The 17,924-nt window shown below is 42.4% G+C and overlaps 1 protein-coding gene across 4 annotated transcripts in view; it reads right to left on the reverse strand.

Moving 5' to 3' along the window:
• Positions 1–17,924, reverse strand: part of PPFIA4 (PPFI scaffold protein A4) — a 3,163,248-nt gene that overhangs the window by 451,194 nt on the left and 2,694,130 nt on the right. For all 4 annotated transcript variants that reach the window (XM_085600211.1, XM_085600208.1, XM_085600219.1 and 1 more), the window contains one exon: positions 14,964–15,032. In XM_085600211.1, the coding sequence (XP_085456337.1) occupies positions 14,964–15,032 (69 nt within the window). The remainder of the gene's footprint in view (positions 1–14,963; positions 15,033–17,924) is intronic.

Here is a 17,924-nt window from a genome sequence, read left to right on the forward strand (position 1 = left end):
TTAACTACACTGCACCCTGCCCAGGGGTTATCTGGGACCTACAACAGGGGTGCCCACTGTGTATGTAAAAGTGAAAGTCAGGCCTGACAAGTGGTTGCACTTGTCAGGACACCATGCTAACTTAGCATTCTGCACGCGGGCCTTACACTGCAGGCCTGAGTTCCCATCTTTGCGTGCCTTTGCATTACTAGCCCTGGCACAATCAGTGCACATCACTAGGGACTTTTACTAGTAAGGCAAACATATCAATCATGGCCAACCAATTACCATTACACGTTACATAGGGAACACTTGAACTTTAACACTAATCAGCAGTGGCAAAGTACCCAAAGCATCTAAATTTGCATCTCTATGTCAGAAAACCAGTCTAGGGGGAAAGCAAAAAGTTTAGGGAACTTTAGCCAAAAAGGCCCAGAGATAGATAGATAGATAGATATATCTATATCTATATATCTATATATATATATATATATATATATATATATATACATACATATATATCAAAGCTACCAAGTACCCAACGTACGAGGAGCACTCGGGCCTCAGCTGCACACAAGGAGCCATTCATAGGTAAGCACGCCTCCACCACAACGATTCCTTTCACTGTTCAAACTGCCCTGGATGCCTGACGCGTTTCAAAGTGTCCCCACTTCTCTTCAGAGGCTTTGGCAGTTCAAAAAGAGCGCGTAAGGCACCGCCCCCTTAAATGCATGGATGCACGCCCTGGATGGGCTTATGGGACTTGTAGTGCCTTACGTTGCGCAAATGTTCAGCTGGCAACTTCTTCGAGCCCACAGATGGGCCTCGCTGTGCGTGGTTCGTGCAAGATCCGTAGGCTGCTGCCCCACGATATCGGCCCAATAATAAAGACCGCATGGCCCCCACTTCTCTCAGGGTGGTGCTCCTCCCGCGGCTGGGTCACCGCGTAAAAATCAAAGCTACCAAGTACCCAACGTACGAGGAGCACTCGGGCCTCAGCTGCACACAAGGAGCCCCCTTAAATGCATGGATGCACGCCCTGGATGGGCTTATGGGACTTGGCGTCAGGCATCCAAGGCAGTTTGAACAGTGAAAGGAATCGTTGTGGTGGAGGCGTGCTTACCTATGAATGGCTCCTTGTGTGCAGCTGAGGCCCGAGTGCTCCTCGTAAGTTGGGTACTTGGTAGCTTTGACATACATATATATATACATACATATATATATACATACATATATATATATATATTCACTGAAAAAACCATAGGTTTCACACACGTTATAGTTGGGAATTAGCATTTAAAACACCTTGCAAATTCACTTAAAAAACCATAGGTTTCACACATGTTATAGTTAGCTGTACATTTCACTCGTAAAAAACCAATGAAATTCCACGTTATAGTTAGATCAGGTAACTATAACTTGCGCGCCCACAATAAACTGCTGATGACGTCACATATTACATCACTCATGACATGGTCAATGACATCACTCTTCACATCAATGATGACATCTGAAATGACACATTGTGGATTGCGGTCGCGCAAGTTATAGTTACCTGATCTAACTATAACGTGGAATTTCATTGGTTTTTTACGAGTGAAATGTACAGCTAACTATAACATGTGTGAAACCTATGGTTTTTTAAGTGAATTTGCAAGGTTTTTTAAATGCTAATTCCTAACTATAACGTGTGTGAAACCTATGGTTTTTTCAGTGAATTTGTACGGTTTTTTAAATGCTAAGTTATGTATTTATTTTTTATTTTTTTTTCTGGTTTTTCACCGTGCGCACACCCTGCGCGCACGGTGCCCTTCGCGCACGGTGCGCGCGCTGTGGGCACTCGGTGCGCTTCGCGCACCGAGCGCCCACGTTGCGCAGTTCATACCGTGCGCGCCTCGCCTTTTTTTACACAGTAACAATTTTTTTTTCTCACTTGCGGGTCCTTCAATTTATTTAATAAATGTGATTGTTATTTCGTTTTTTTTTTTATTATTTTTTTTTGCCGTGCGCGTACGGTAAGCTTACCGTACGCGCACTCCGCGATTTTTTTTAAAAATTATTAAATGTATTTTTCGTACTTTTTGGTCCTTCGTGGACCCCCTGACAAACGCTAGGGGGTCTGCAACTCTCTTCGTTGCCCCCTTTTCACGTTATCCACCTTTGTTTTTCAGTGCGAGAGACAGAAAATGGTGGCCGACACTTTCTGATTTCGACCGATTCGAATGTTTACAGTCATGTAACCACCAATCAGAATTGAGCTCGCGCACGGCACCGTACGCGTACGGTAAGCTTACCGTAAGCGCACAGAGCGCGCTTACAGATATATATTGATTTAAATGCTATTTTCTCAGGACCTACTGAACAGATTTACACCAGACCTGCAAAAGGCACATCTCTGACCTGAGGACTACCTCTCTGCCAAATTTCAAGTAATTCTGTTCAGCCGTTCGGGCTGTAGCTCGGACTAAAGGTCCTATGGGAAAATGCATGGGGAAAACGCGTTTTGGGACCCCCCTTTTTTCTCAGCCCCCGCTTGATGAATCCCCCCGAGACTTTCAGGGTAGGAGCGGAGCGGAGCGCCCCACCTATTTTGAAAATTTCGCGAAGATTCGTCAACCGGCGCCAAAGTTATTCCAAATAGAATATTGCGGATTTCCTATGGAAACACGGTCCTGACTATAACTATCTACTGGCGACCGCCAGTAGATAATATATCAATCCACACTTTGGACTTCTGCAGCTTTCGGGGTCTGTGCCCGTGTGTTACGCCGGAGTGTCTGTCGTGGCATTGGGATTTCTTCGTTATATACATATATATATATTCACTGAAAAAACTGTAGGTTTCACGCACGTTATAGTTAGGAATTGGCATTTAAAAAACCTTAGAAGTTCACTGAAAATACCATAGGTTTCATGGGTGTTATAGTTAGCTGGACATTTCCCTCGTACAAAACCCTAGAAATTCCCCTGTTATAGTTAGTTCAGCTAACTATAACTCGCGTGCCCCCGCAATGCACTGCTGATGACGTCACATGGTCAGTGACATCACTGATGACATCATCCATGTAATAAATTAGTGCATCTTCTCACACCCTAATATAACCTTTGATACACCGACTGTTGTTATTTTTAAAAAGACACAATTGTTAAGCTTTACAGAAAACATTTTGCATATTCTGACTAAAAATGAAGAGGGTATGAAGGGGCAGTATTGAAATATTTCAATCATTGTATGGTGTTCCAGGCAAACCTTACCCTTTCTAAGGGTTATTGGGGTTCACTGCTTCCTAAGAGATCTGGTATCATTTTTTCACACTATTGTTTTAGCAACTGGAAGAAGGGCTGCATGCATTATAGACAGCTGAAGTCCGATTATGACATTTTTCTGAATGTATGTAGCCTATTTTCCCATTTATTGTTCCACCCTGTTCCATCCAAGTAGATTGTCAGTCATTTAATAGAAAGTTTTCTAATATAGATGATAAAATTCCTTTGCGTAAAGCATGAATCAACACACGCGCCCTCTATTGCCAAGGAACTAGAATCAGCAATACTTTCCCAAAATACGTGGAATTAGCCCTTAAATGTCACTTCCCTAAAACAGAACCTTGCAATTTTGATTAAAAAATTGTGTTTGTCCTTGAATGGCAAATTTCCTTTTCAATAAAATTATCTTTAGGTCCCAAATCATATGTCTGCCAATTTGGCAGAGTATTTAGTCACACACGGACAAAAGATTCTGCTTTTCACTCGCAGATATCAACATAGGCAAACACCAGGGGCATCTATCTAATGGAAAGGATTTCACCAGAAGAGATAGTAAGAATTTTAAAAAGTCAAGGGTGAATAATATCCAAAGTGCCACCATGATGCAACAGAGACAAAACAACGCGAGGAAAATGCAACGAATGTCAATGCTGGGCCATTATACAGATTATCACCCAAAGTCTCCAATGTGTGATGCAGGGGTTGCCATGAAGCGAATGAAATCGATATTATTGCAATACATGTTAAAATGTATTGACTGTACAGTATGGACAGCACACAAAGGCAAACTCATCAACTATTCCAAGTTTTTAGCTGTTATCAGAAGCTGACAAACATTATTTGTTCCACTGCCCCTGTCTGCGTGTTATGCAGGTAACCCCTTGCGAGCATGCGCATACATTAGAATATAACGGGTGCAGCCAAGGGGGAGCTTGCATTTATTGTGCTGCAATGTATACTCCTGTCTGCATGTTAGCACCTGCAGATAATCCTATTAGAAGTCAGGATAGGCCCGTGGATGACTCTTTGTCATCATGAATTTGGGGCGACTGAAGAAAACGTGTCGTCGCCAAAGCAGCTTACTATCCTAGACATGTCCGCACTGCGCATGCGCAGCTTTTCAGTTGATAGTGAATGCATGAAGAGAGCGGCAATGAAATGTGTCCTTCATACATGCACAATCCATGGATGTCCGGAGCCCTAGAAAGTCCCCTACTCCTGTGTACTCAGCTCAGAGGTCACAGAAATGTAAACTGACAAAGTAACAGATCTATTAGAGTTTACAATTCGGCTGCTCTGAGCTGCATGTGCTGGTAGAAACCTCCACCGTGACTTCTGCTGTATCATTTTCACAATGATGTATTGCATGGCTGATAATTGTTTTGCAATTTAGAAAGAGTGTTTAGAATGATGCACCTCATGTAGTGTGACTTAGAAGAAAGATTGAATTATGGATGAACATCTCCCGTTCACATAATGAAACAACCAAACCCTTTGAAGTGATCTTACGGCGGTGATGTGCAGCACTACGGAAGCATGCACAATGAATACATGCCGACACATGAATAATTCCATTCATTTCTCTGTTGGGCAACTGTAATATTCATAATTAGGGCCATAACCCAAATTTAATTTATAATTAAAATGTTTTCCAATTACATTTTTAATTTGAAAGTCTATAACAGAACAGGAAAGAACAAAAATAAAGACATTAAATTTAATTTTGCAGTGAATGAAATATGATACTACTTCCTTTCTAAAACCGCCTCTGCTATTTGACACAGGAAAAAAAAAGATATTAGAGTGAGGTGGGCAGAATGGATTGATGAATTTGATGATTTTATTGAAGCACTGGAGGAAATATAAGATAGCATAATAATCAGATACTTAAAGAACCTGAAAGTAGATGGGGTGACGGAAGTCTTCAACAAACTCAAGAAAGAAGAAATTACCACAAACCAAAAAAAAAGAGACCAAACAAAAAAGTTCGATACTTCGACCGATGTTGACTACGAGCAATACATGTTTAAGAAGGCGGCCCAACACCCAGCTGAGACAATATATGAATTTGCAAAGTTACTAGAAAAACATCTCAAGCAGTGCTGGTTCAGTGAGTTCAAGGATGAGGAAGCCATGCACCTATGCATTATAGATGGTGGTCAGTCCAAATCATTTAGTCAGAGAATGCTCAAAGACACGCACACACTAGTAAAAATGCTGGCCACAGCAAGCGCGGAGGAGAGATCAGAGAAACAACCTACCTTGATGTAATCCAGCAAAACCTCCATTGACAAGGTACTACCCATGAGAAGAAAGAAGAACTCGAGCAGAAACATAACACAGCACCAGGATGGGCATCACAGCCATGGTATAGATGTGCTATTAACATACCTGCATGGAGGGAAATTCCCAGACATTGGGGTATCATGTCAACGATGTGAGAAGGAAAGCCACTTCAGGTCCATCTGTCACGCCTGGAAAAGGCAGATCAACAGACACCCAAAGGGAAAGCAGCAGACGCCTCTTGACTCACATGAAACACAAGCCATACCGCTCCGAGGCACATACTATAACCGTGGGTCAAGGAGGAAGCGAAGCCCCTCAGATACAAAGGCAAATTCGCAGCCCATCTTTAACACTAGGGAAAAAAAGTAGTTCTTGAAATGCATGTCGTTGATGAACAAATATCGGCTCCTGGCATACTCTGCCTCAAGACATTAACGAGGCTAAGAATACTAGCCGTAAACTACCTCAACAAGAAAAGTTGCCAAGTTGAAACTGCAGCACCAGAGAGCAAATGCTCTGGAGTCCACAGGAAAGTAAACATCCCCCCAGTATTATTCATCCTCGACAGCGGAGCACAAATCAACTTGATGTATGTAAAGGAATTCAAAAGAATATGGCTAACCTAAAACCTGAAACCAACTGACGGTCAAATCTACATGTGGGCAGCGTCCAAACCCTCCAGATCCTAGAATCATTTGAAGCAACCTTGAGCTGCAAATCAAGGAAAGATGCAGGGTGCATGTCATCTAAACCTCACCAAAGCAACAGCCATGGGACTAATAGTCACCAGCTATAATGTACAGATCAGTCTTTCTGTGATACAGAATTTCCCAATGCTGTTCAGAGGACTGGGGAAAATGGAAGACATCCAAGTCAAAGTGCACATCAATGAAGCAATGTGCCAAGTAGTGCAAGGGCAAAGATGAGCAGCATTCCCCCTATGGGACGCCATAGACAGAAAAATCAGAAACCTCCTCAACTACAGTGAACGACATCTCCATATACACAGTATCAAAACCAGAACATGATGCTGTCCTTCAGAGTATACCAACTAGTATCATATTAACCTCTAGGAATTGTGAATTCCATAAAACCAAACTACAACTCTTAACACACATCTTCTTAGAAAACAGATGACACCAGACTTAGAGAAAGTAAATGCACCCACCAATGTCACCCCCACAAGATGCGGGGGCGTTACAGTCATGTTTAAGCATGACTAGCTATTTCATGAGACACATTAAAGAATATCATTGGCACCCTTCTCAGACAACTGATGAAACAAAACACAAATTTGAAGTAGTCGTTTGAGTGCAAGAACATTAATGAGGCGATAGAAATTACAGCTGTCATGGCATGCTTTGACAAGAATTAAAAGTGATGGTTGACACTAGCCCAGTAGGAGTGGGAGCCATACTAGAACAACTTGCTAAAGGCCTGGAATCCCCATGTGAAAGTAGTAGCACACGCTAGCCAAAGCCTATTGATGATAGAAAAGGCACATTTGCAGCCAGAAAAGGAGGGCCTGGTAGTAGAATGGGCATGTGAACACTTTCACATGTTTGTGTATGGATAAGAGATTCACCATCATAATCAATCACCAGGCCCTGCTGACTCTGTTGCTGAGGAATACCGACACTTCTTAGTCAGTACAAGCATGCCAACAGTCCTGTTGCTCCAACAGGTCAAAACAGCAAACGATGAAGCCAAAGACCTAGAGGCCATACCGCAACTGATCAAGACACAGTAGAGGCTCAACCAGGTCCCAGGGAAGACCAAAAAAAGGACGCATCCTGTGGGGGTCCAGAACTGTTCTCTCTGAAAGCATACAAAAACAAGAGATTTAGCTTGCCAATTAAGGACACAGAGCAATACTGATCACCAAGTGAGTGCTAAGGGACTGACTTTGGCTCCTGAAACTAGACAGCATGGTTGAAATGGAACTGTAGGCATGTCACATATACAAATGCATCTCCACAGCCACTGATAATGTTGGAGTTACCAAAAAGATATGGGTCGTGGTACCCATCTATTTATTCCGCCCCCCACCTCTGGCAAAAACCTCCTAATACTCATCGATAAATATGCCTGATTCCTAATCATAAAAGTAATCTCTTCCGTCTGCGCCATATAGTGCTGGACCTAGATGACATATTTGTGGAGTGGGGAGTCCCCAAAACCCTAAAGTTACACAACAGTCTGCCATTCATCAGTGGAGAGTTTTTGGTCATGAAACACCAGAGAAAAACAAAACGTGTGGACACAAACCAATGCCATGGTGGAGAGATTCATAGGTACACTGACGAGGACAATGCAGGTGAGGAGGGCACAACAATAACAAAAACACTGTTTCAAGGGCTGAGGACATACTAGAACACACCACACTCAACAATGAAGGAATGCGCTGACACCCCTCATTTTTGGAAGACCTAGTCCCACCAAACCTCCGCAGTGGATAGATACTGTAAAAAATTACAAACTCAAAGACATATACAGAGAAGAAGAGACGTATGAAGACTTGCGTGGAAACTAAGATGAGCACAGTAGACATTACTGAGCCTACAGTCACGAGCCTCATTGCCTCTGTACCCTCCTTGAGGAGGACCAATTCGGAAATGATAGGTGAGTTTATCTTTGTCCTTGCACTTTCTTTATTTTGCATATCATTCAAAGTCACTATTGAAGCTGGAGATTCACTGATTATAGGCACATACACAGAGAAGTTCACACGCAGCACTGATGGCCTGTAGTTGTCATTACTATGAGCCTACATAACCTTTTACCATCCACAAAAAAGCTCAGAATGCTGAACACCCGTGTAAATAGATTTCATAGATAGGCATCAACAAAGAAGACATAGTTAGTTAGCCATATTAAGAAGAAACTGCATATCATAAGTCCAAAGTTCAGGAGAAGGCAAAGCAATGTGACCTCTATTTTACACAGTGGAATTCATTTATTTATCTAGCATTTTTGTGTAGTGCCTATAACTCCCAAGAGTGCTTCAAAGAACAAGATGGAAAACAATAGCATTAAACAGAACAAGAAATTCAAACTAATTAATATGTAAAGTGGAGACAACACAATAATGTGTAAGAGAGCAAAGAAAACATGCTATATCAAATAATGTATAATTCAAGAAGAGAGAGGACAACGAACAATGTCAGGAATGTTGTAATGGAATATAAGGTCACTTATTAGTAGAACTATGTCAGCTGGAAGTCCCACAGAATAAAGACGCTGGATATCATCATAGAGGTCAGGATGCGGGTCATATACATTTTCATTTGAAGGATGAGAAGGATAAGGCTCATACAGTAAGTGGGCTATTGTTTTCAATTTTTTTTAAAACCATCGATTCAGAATACGCTTCATGTAGAAGGCAGAAATTTACATGTAGAGGGATTTAGAACTGTGGTAGGGTTGGGGTGGCTGATCCCAGAGATTTTCAGTGGGAATGATGAGATTGAAAAAGTTTATGTATAAAGCAAGAAATGTGTTTGGAGCGTCCAATACCAGAAATCAAACAATCTGCTGCCTGCAATGAGGCTATTTGAGGGGCAAGGTGAGTTTTGAGAATGGCAGCAAGAAAGGTGTTATATCAAAAGTTATTGAATCACGCACTCCGAGGTATTCAAATTTCACGTTCGTGATTTGACGATTAATCAAGTTTGAGGGCGTGCACTGAGGTATCGTCCCCTAAACCTGGGCATATGAAAATGACTACAGTTGCACTTCCCCACTGGGAAAGGTCCCTCTATGTCAGAGGTCTTCAAACTTTTTTGCTTTGTGCCCCCCTAAGCAAATTGTTTTGAAGTCGGGCCCCCCTACAAAACCTTATGAGAAGGATTGGGGGATCAGTAGAAACGGGCTGAGCACAGGGCGCAAGACTTAAGAGATCATTTCAGTGGTACTGTAGTTCACAGTCCACACTGAATGTGAGACATATAAAACAGCAAATACATCGAACAAAACCACTAATTGACCCAAAAATACTGCTCCCCATAATTGGGGTGTTGTGAACCCCTCACACTACTGGGCCCCAATGCAACTATGCCTGCAGCACCAATGATAACGGAGGCCCTGCAGAGCAGGATATCACCTCTGCTGCTTTCACCTCTTCCCCACTTTGCTTAACCATCATGCAAACCTTGCAGCAGAGTCTCCCACAGGATATCCCTCTTTTTTCTGCAAGGGTGCCCTAAAGTTACATATGACAAAAAGTCCGGTTGACCCCTTTTTAAAGTGATAATTGTGATGCAGTGTGCCCCTCAGAAACCTAGACTGCTGCACCTACTTCACGAATGATAGCCCGCTTTGCATGGCAGAAGCTATCTCCTCTGCCATTTGTTAAAAACAGGGCTCCCATTTTGCCACACCCCCTCTCTGCCATCTCTCTGAGGCTAAACTAAGGTGCCTTCTCTACTTCAATTTTCCCCTACCTTGAGCCATTGCTCCGAGGCTGAAAGCAACACTGACATACAAGTGTGCATTGGGCCCTAACGCAAGCCAAGGAGGGTGGAAAAACTGCCATGATTGGGGTTTACTTGGCTTCTCATGCCATGGGGCCCTGGTGCCACTCTACCTGCAGCACCAATCATACTTTCTGGCCTCGAGTGTGGAAAAAAAAGCAGTAAGGGTGATCCGGCCTCTAATGCTAGCAGGGACCATGGGCCACCACAGCACCTTTTTCATAGTAAGGAAGACATAATTGTGGGACAGTGGTCATTTACACCCTTGCCTTAGTATGTTACACTAATGATTGTGATAGCCCTTTTAAAAATAAAAAAATAAAATGCCTCTATATACCGCACCCTTCCTAGGGGGCATCTCTCTGAGGAAGTCATCTCTGTTCGTTTGTAAATGAAAAAAATTAGCCCCCACATCTTTGTCACTACCCATGGATCTTGTTCCTTTTGTGTTTCTCCTCTGTCGTTACTAATTAATAATGACTATATTCACAGTGTTTTCTGTCGCAGGCTGGGACTTAATAATAATAATAATCTGGCATTTGTAAAGCGCACAACTACCTACCAACGGAGGTGTCCCGGCGCTGTACTTATACCGCAGAGGAACCCATCCTGCTTTCCCTGTGAAGTGTCCACTCCTGGGCACCCCCAAGGTGCAGCCAGGCATCCCCTGCGCTGTTGGGGCCGTTGTGGAGATTAAGCAAGCTATTGCCCAGAGTTGCAGAGTGGGACCCATGATTAGAATATACACCGAGGCAAGAAATATCAGGTCCGAGGAAATTAAGCCCAAGACCCGCCGAAGCGGGAATTGAACCCTGGTCTCGGGCCGGACCTCTGCATCAGTGTCTGCCACTCTAACCATTGAGCCACACTTCTCCACATTCATAGCATTATAAATACATCAGTCAGTATTCCACACTGCGCCCACTAGGATAAAATTCTGTACCTGTCTGGTCTCACACACAAACACACAGACATCTACAGTGATCACATTAACCAACTGAGATGTCACATTTGGCACAATAAGATTACTATTTTTGTGGTAGTTTTATATAGTGCAAATTTGACCTGAGATGTTGCAGCACTTTACATGAGCACATATTACATTACACAAGGTCACATTCGTTTGTAGGCACGGGAGATTAAATGATTTGCCCAGAAAAACAGGACCTTTAAACTTGCGTTTATTTTTTTTTTCATTGTGTGTGGGTTACTTTTTTGCCTTTCTAATTGAATATAAAAAAACAAAATCCTTGCAGAATCGTTTGTTCTTCTTAGCCACCTCTTTGACCCTGCCACCTCACTCAATGACCCCAGCCCCCCTATGGAGGGGTTCCTATACTTTACACTTCAAGCCTGTTTGTAAATGAAAAGGGCATGGAAATGAACCAAATAAAGAAGGCCACACTTCCAGGCAATCTTCATTTACAATTCTTTGCTGAGGCATTTGCGCCCCCTGGGAATGCAGTCACGAAACCCCAGGGGGGCGCGCCCCACAGTTTGAAGACCTCTGCTCTATGTGCACTGCCTAAATCCAAGAATGGCAAGTTTAATCAAATGATCCAAAACTTGGGTATCAACACAGTTCCTCAAATCAGTGCAAATGAAAAGTGCAAGGTGAACTGTTGGTTGTTGGTTGCAGCCACAACCGATAACGAGTGACCAGATGAAAAAGATTCTTGTGAGCGAAACGAATACTGTCGGGTGAAAAATGGGTGGAAGGCGGGTGCAAACCAGACAAAAACGTCTCTTGTGAAGGGAACATCTAAAACATGGTGTTCTAATCATAATGGACGCGGAGATGTGACACACCGTGCGGGAAACTAAAAATTACTATGGTGTGCTACAAGTGTCTTGTGACGTGCCAAAGTGAATTGTAGGTTACTTGTGCAGCGCTATATCACTCTAGGCATGCAAACAGTTTCCAGCTGAAAGAGTGTGAAAATAATTACCTTAATGCTTTCGGATGCTACTCATGCTGATTACGGAGCTCGCGACGACTGGAATGTAACTAAGATGCCGACTGACTGACGCCATATTAACCAGTAGACAAATACCTTGACAGGCACCTACAGGATTTTGTACAAGACATGTCCACGTACTTTAAGGACACCACAGAATTCCTGATAAAAATTTAGAACCTTTCAATAGATTGGAATGAACTTTGTCATCCCATTTCGTTCCTTCTCGTCCCTTTAGGAATTTACTTCTTGAAGAAGGGCGGTTCATCTGCCCGAAATGCATTGGGGCTAACGCAAATGTAATTAACAGCATTATGGACAATGGTTAATGGATTCATAAGCATCATGTGAACTAATCATGAATTTAATGAGAGCACACCATTGTAAACTACATTAAAGAATGTGATGATACCCAACTTTTGGATCATTTGATTAAACTGCCATTCTTGGATCAGGCTCAGTGGAACTATGGACACGGCTCTGCAAGTGAACTATACTGGCATGTTTGGCAATGTGAAATATACAATGTGGTCCTGCCCCCTCCAGCAACACGGGCACTCCTTAGGAAGTTCTTACCTGAGCATATCATTTTAACTCCTTGTGCCTAAATAATATATAAAACGGAGGTTGACCCACAGTGGAGACCAACAAATAGAAAGAGAGGGAGGGTTCAGATAATGTTCACACCAATCTGCTGCAAATTGACAGTTAGCAGGACCGGACTCTACCTTGGTGAGAATTAAGTCCTATGTTGTCCTTTTGATGCAAGTACCATTCACGTAGTGTTGAGTTAAACAATTTCAAGTATAAAGGTGGAGAGGAGGGAATAAGCACTGACTTTGGTGTTGTTCCAGTTGATGTTCTAGTCACCAACCCAGATGTGGTCGATGTTAGACAGAGTCACTTCAAAGTTCATGAGGTCTATGAAGTTTTTAATGGAAGCCTAATTCTCACCAGGATAGCAATAAATTATGTGAATTATGTTGTTTTAAGGTCAATGGACTTAGGTTTCACTGCAGGCTCTTGTAAAGTGACGTAGGGACAGAAGCCAAGATGCAACATGAAGTGGAGTTTTTGTGGGTGAAGGTCACTTTGTCATCAGTTTTACATACTCATTCTTGTCATAAAATACAGTAGTGACAGGAAAAGGTGAATAGATGTTTGGTAGGCTTCATTGAACCACGTTTCTGCCGTTATCAACAAGTCAAGTAAAATGTAACAAGTCTGTAAATGTTTCTGCAATTTCAGTGCAGGATTTGACCTCTGAACCACAATCATGGAGTAAGCATCTCAGGATGGAGGAGGAAGTAACCTCATAAAGAGAAGAAGCTGGAGGGACCTCAATCACTGTTTTAGTTTCAACCTTTCTTTTCAGGAGGGAGGAGAGGATCCCAATAGAATAGGCATATTGTAAACATCAGGGATAGGCTGTTGACCGGTGGTGTTAGCAGTAGATTTCCAACATTAGGGAGCATAGTGTTCGTCCAGTATTGCTGCATCGAAGATCTGTAATCATTTAGCAACTTAGCACTCATCGAGTGGATCTGGGGAAACCTTTCTGCAAGGATGAAAAAGTAGATGTGATCGGAAATAAAACTCTGTTACTTTAAGTAGAGCCGGCCATGGAAGAGGCATTGTTTGGCAAGCTGTTGCGTCCTGCAGCATTTAAAAATGGTTAGTTGGAAATATTCTTTTACAAGTGAGACAGGTTCTCCAATAGTGAATCTAGTTTGTTGAGCAGTGTGTTAAGCCTTACAGGAGTCATGCCTCAGATGTGCATAAATAATTTGGGAAATTGGATGTCCTCTATGAAGTAGGCAGGGAAGGTAGTCATGTTTAGCAGCTAAGGGGTTGTAGTGCCAATGACCATCACCAGGATTTGGATTTAATAATATGCATAAACATTTGGATTTAAAGATAAGGATCGGGTGACTCATACTCGGGTTCACTACTGCAATTCTCATATAACTCTATACAGAGCAAACAAAAGTAGTAACTGGGAATTTTACATCTCAACGATTGCCATGTTAGTTACACATTAATGCAGTTGTGCTGATCTTTGCAGATTATCAAAGTAACTGGAGAGTTAATCAGTCAGAAGTGAAAGGAAAGTGAGGAATAAGCCATATGTTTAGATTTGGATGAATAGGACAGAGCTATCACCTGGAATTTCCAACGGTAATGGCATATTCTATAATGGGAACCCAAACAATAGCTCCTTGTGTTTACAATTTCCTACCACATTCGCGTGATAGTCTTTACAGATTCCTCAAATACTTTTTCAGATCATTAAAGGCCATTTCCAAGTTTGCCAATGTAGATGAATTTCTATTATACCTTATGCATTTTGAATTGGTACTCACTGCACAGAATTTTTATTTCATTACATCAGGAAGATATGCTGAATGATATATGATTTTTTTAAACTTGAAATTATCCTCAGAATGATGGACACTGTTTGCCTTTTTACAATGGAACAAAATGTAATGTGATTTAAGACAGATTTCCCATTCTAAGTTATATATAAACGTGAGCGAAGTAGGCAACAATACTTCCCCTATTTATATCAAAGTACTTGGGGTGAACTAGAGTTAATCGTTAATTATTTTTATCAATTTTTAAAAAGGTGGAGGTAATAGAGGTGGTGCTTTTAGAGAGAATTAACACACTTCCTATACTCCACAACGCATTATAAATGTGAATGCCGTGGCCAAAAAAAGTAAGAAACCCTTTTTCTACAGGTATGTTTCTCATGAATGTGTCAGACGCATTGCTAGAAAAATTAGCGCACATTAGCGTATGCACAGGCACAGCACATGCCTAGGTGATAATGCAGAGCAGCACACAATTCTTCTCATGGAGACCCCTTCAGAGCCCAACAGGCAAATTGAGAAGCTGAAATCTTATGCAAGCATGAGGGCAGATGGGCATGAGGGAGGCGAGCAGCAACCATTATATGAGTCAAAAACTCTAAAGAAACAAAGTAGTCAAACAGACTTACATCATCAAGCCTTCGCTCCGTGCCAAGGGCCAGAAGATTGTTGAATTCTCTCTCCAGGACCTGTCGTGCCTGGGGAAAAATCACAACAAATGTAACAACCTTTATATGCAATGAAACTTTGTTTAACAGTAAATATACTATAATCAGTACAGCAAACGAATCAGCAGGCTTGATTCAACATAGACTATCAAAATTCTTCTGGGTCATAAATGTTACATTTGTGTTTTTTAGAAAAGAAAGTCCTATACCATATTTTATTTCAAAATTATCTTCCCAGGTCTGCTTTACCCAGTCCTTTGACAGAAGAAAACCTCCACTAATAGATTCAAGTTGGTCACCAAAAACCACCCTGTTCACATAGGCAACGCATACTATTGGCACTGCTCCTGTGAAATAGATCGGCACCTAGAGAAGCCACAATATACTCTGTGCTGTAGAAATGTTTTTCAGCTCAACCAGCTTGTGAGGGAAGAACTTTGAAAGATTGTAAGTCCGTGTAAGATCATCATCTCACTGAAATAGCTGAGCAATGTTTGTCCATGTTATGTTTTTTAGGAAACTCAGAAAGAATTGGTCACTGGCAATATATTTGATCAATAAAACCAACAGGTAAATACATCACTGCATCAGTACTACACAGGCACCTTGAAGAAATGTCAGCAACATGTACAGTAGTGGTGATCCATGCAGGTAAGCGTGGTGCAGCAGGGTGGGGGTGGAAGTGACAAATGACGGAATATTGAAAATAAATAAATAAATAAAACCACTTACGTTGCATGTGGCGAGTGCCAGGTAAGTGGTTTTATTTATTTATTTTATTTTCACTATTTCGTTGTTTGTCACTGACACCCCTCACCCCCACCGTGCTTACCTGCCTGGCCCGCCACAGATGTACAGTTTTTGCACTGGCACCCGAAACATGGAAAAACAAAGCCTAAATATATTAACTATTTAGTCTATTTAAATCTATGAGCTCACAGACACAAGATAATGCCACAAATATTAAATATGGTCTAATTGGTCCATTACTTGTGCATTATTGTCATTTGTAATGAATAGTAAGATAGATTCCGCTTACTTCTTTTTTATTAAATACAGGCAATCATGCAAACTGTTAGCTAGTCAGCAGTAGAAGAGGCGAGATTCAGCTTTTAAGGCCCTTTGCGAGAGTGGAGGCTTTGGAGAATGAGTTGCCAGAAAGGTAGAAGCTAGATTGCTGACCACCACGGAGAAGGGACTTCTGGGATACCAGGCACTTGCAGGGTAATTGGAGTAGAGGAGTTTAAAACATCTGTGCTTTAGGACCTGATTGCCTGGCAATGCTTTGCAGGTGCATTGGCTTCCTGCTTCGATAGTTCATTTACCCATGTTAGCTGAACTTTCCCTTCTTGATTGCTTGTGTTCCCTTACCTCTTTGCTGGATCTTGTCTGTGATTGCTGGTCTCGACAAGCTGCTGTTACCTGGACTCTGATGCCTGTGTGCCCAGGAGGACATCGCCGGGATCCAGGTTTAAGTCCGCTCTCACAACCGTAACATCCCTTCAGGATTTGTGAAACCGTGCTTGCTTGGGGGTCTGGAGTACAAGCAGTAATATTGCATGCCTGGGATGACTTTGTTATACATTTGTTTTCTCTCACCCACACAGATCCTCTCCTTATCGTTGCCAGTGTGGAAACTGGTTCCACCTAGCAGTATTCTACATGCGCAACAGAGGCTTAACCTATCAGAAGGCTGACCCAGGCTACAGGCCAGGTTCCCCCATCTCTGACCTGACACCAGCAAGAGCTCTGGTGTCTCTCTCCCTCTCCCTTCCCTCAAGGGTGGGTTCTGTTCAGACATCTTTCAACGGTGGATAGCTAGGGCTCAAGGAAAATCCATGTCTTTAACGTTTGATGGTAACTAACGTTTAGGTTGTCATGCAACACCACAAAACAAAATAAAGCAATCATTCATGTTACAAAAATGTATAATAACAATTTCTTACATCAAAGGTTGTGTTGAAATTGGACTGAAAGAAAACCTTTAGAAGCACAATGGGACCATGCATAATCAGAAATAAACACATTCAGTGGGAAACACCACTGTGCCAAGCCTGGTTAACTTTTTAGGTCTCGCCTGGCGTAGGCTGCGCTCATGTGCAGTCTCGCTGACGAGATTTAGTGTTAACAGGGGATTTTCTGTAAGGGGCTTTAAGCCCCGCCCCTCTGTTCCATTGGCTGGCGTCACCGTTTATGCTAAACGGTGGCCAGCCATTGGAACAGAGGTGTCGATGACGTTTTTGCTTGGCTTTTCGAGCCGTCCCATTTGGACGGACTCGCTTGCTTTGTGTTGGTCGCAAAAGGTTTCTTATCTTTATGGGGCCAAACACAAGGCCCCATAAAGACAAGAAACCTTTTGGCAGAAGCCGAGCAAGTACGTCATGGCAAGCGCTTGTGCGATGTGAGCATGTGCAGAGCCTTTCGGTCCTAGCGTCGCCTCTTGTTTTATTCTCCTTTCAAGGGGTTTAATTATAGCTTCCTAAATTGTTTATTTTGAAACACCAGAGATAGATTTTTTTACACCACTTGTCTTTCGTTTTCATTAGCTGGTGTTTATATTTCCCTGCATGGAGAACGGACATAGACCGCTCTCTGCTTTTAAATTGTTCGGCGGAGACGTGTTATGTTACAAGCGGGTGCGCCGGAGTTATCAAGGAATGATCTTTCAGTGAAGTGGACGGCCGTGCCTCTGCTCTTAACTTTTCTGTGCACGCGTGCATCCAGATTAAACGTGGAATGCTTCAGACAGATTGGCCGTAGTGGTGGTATTTTAATGTACTAGAGGGAGCGGTCGGCTTTGGCAGTTATTGCAGCAGAACCGGAACTCAAGCTTTTTTTTCCAAGATAATAGCGTGCCCCAGGTCGAGAACACAAATGGCCGTCCAGGTTATACTAAGGGTGTTTAATTCGGTTTAACTGCAT

Source organism: Triturus cristatus, chromosome 1_2 (genome assembly GCF_964204655.1).
Source record: "Triturus cristatus chromosome 1_2, aTriCri1.1, whole genome shotgun sequence".
Classification (NCBI taxonomy): Eukaryota; Metazoa; Chordata; class Amphibia; order Caudata; family Salamandridae; genus Triturus; species Triturus cristatus.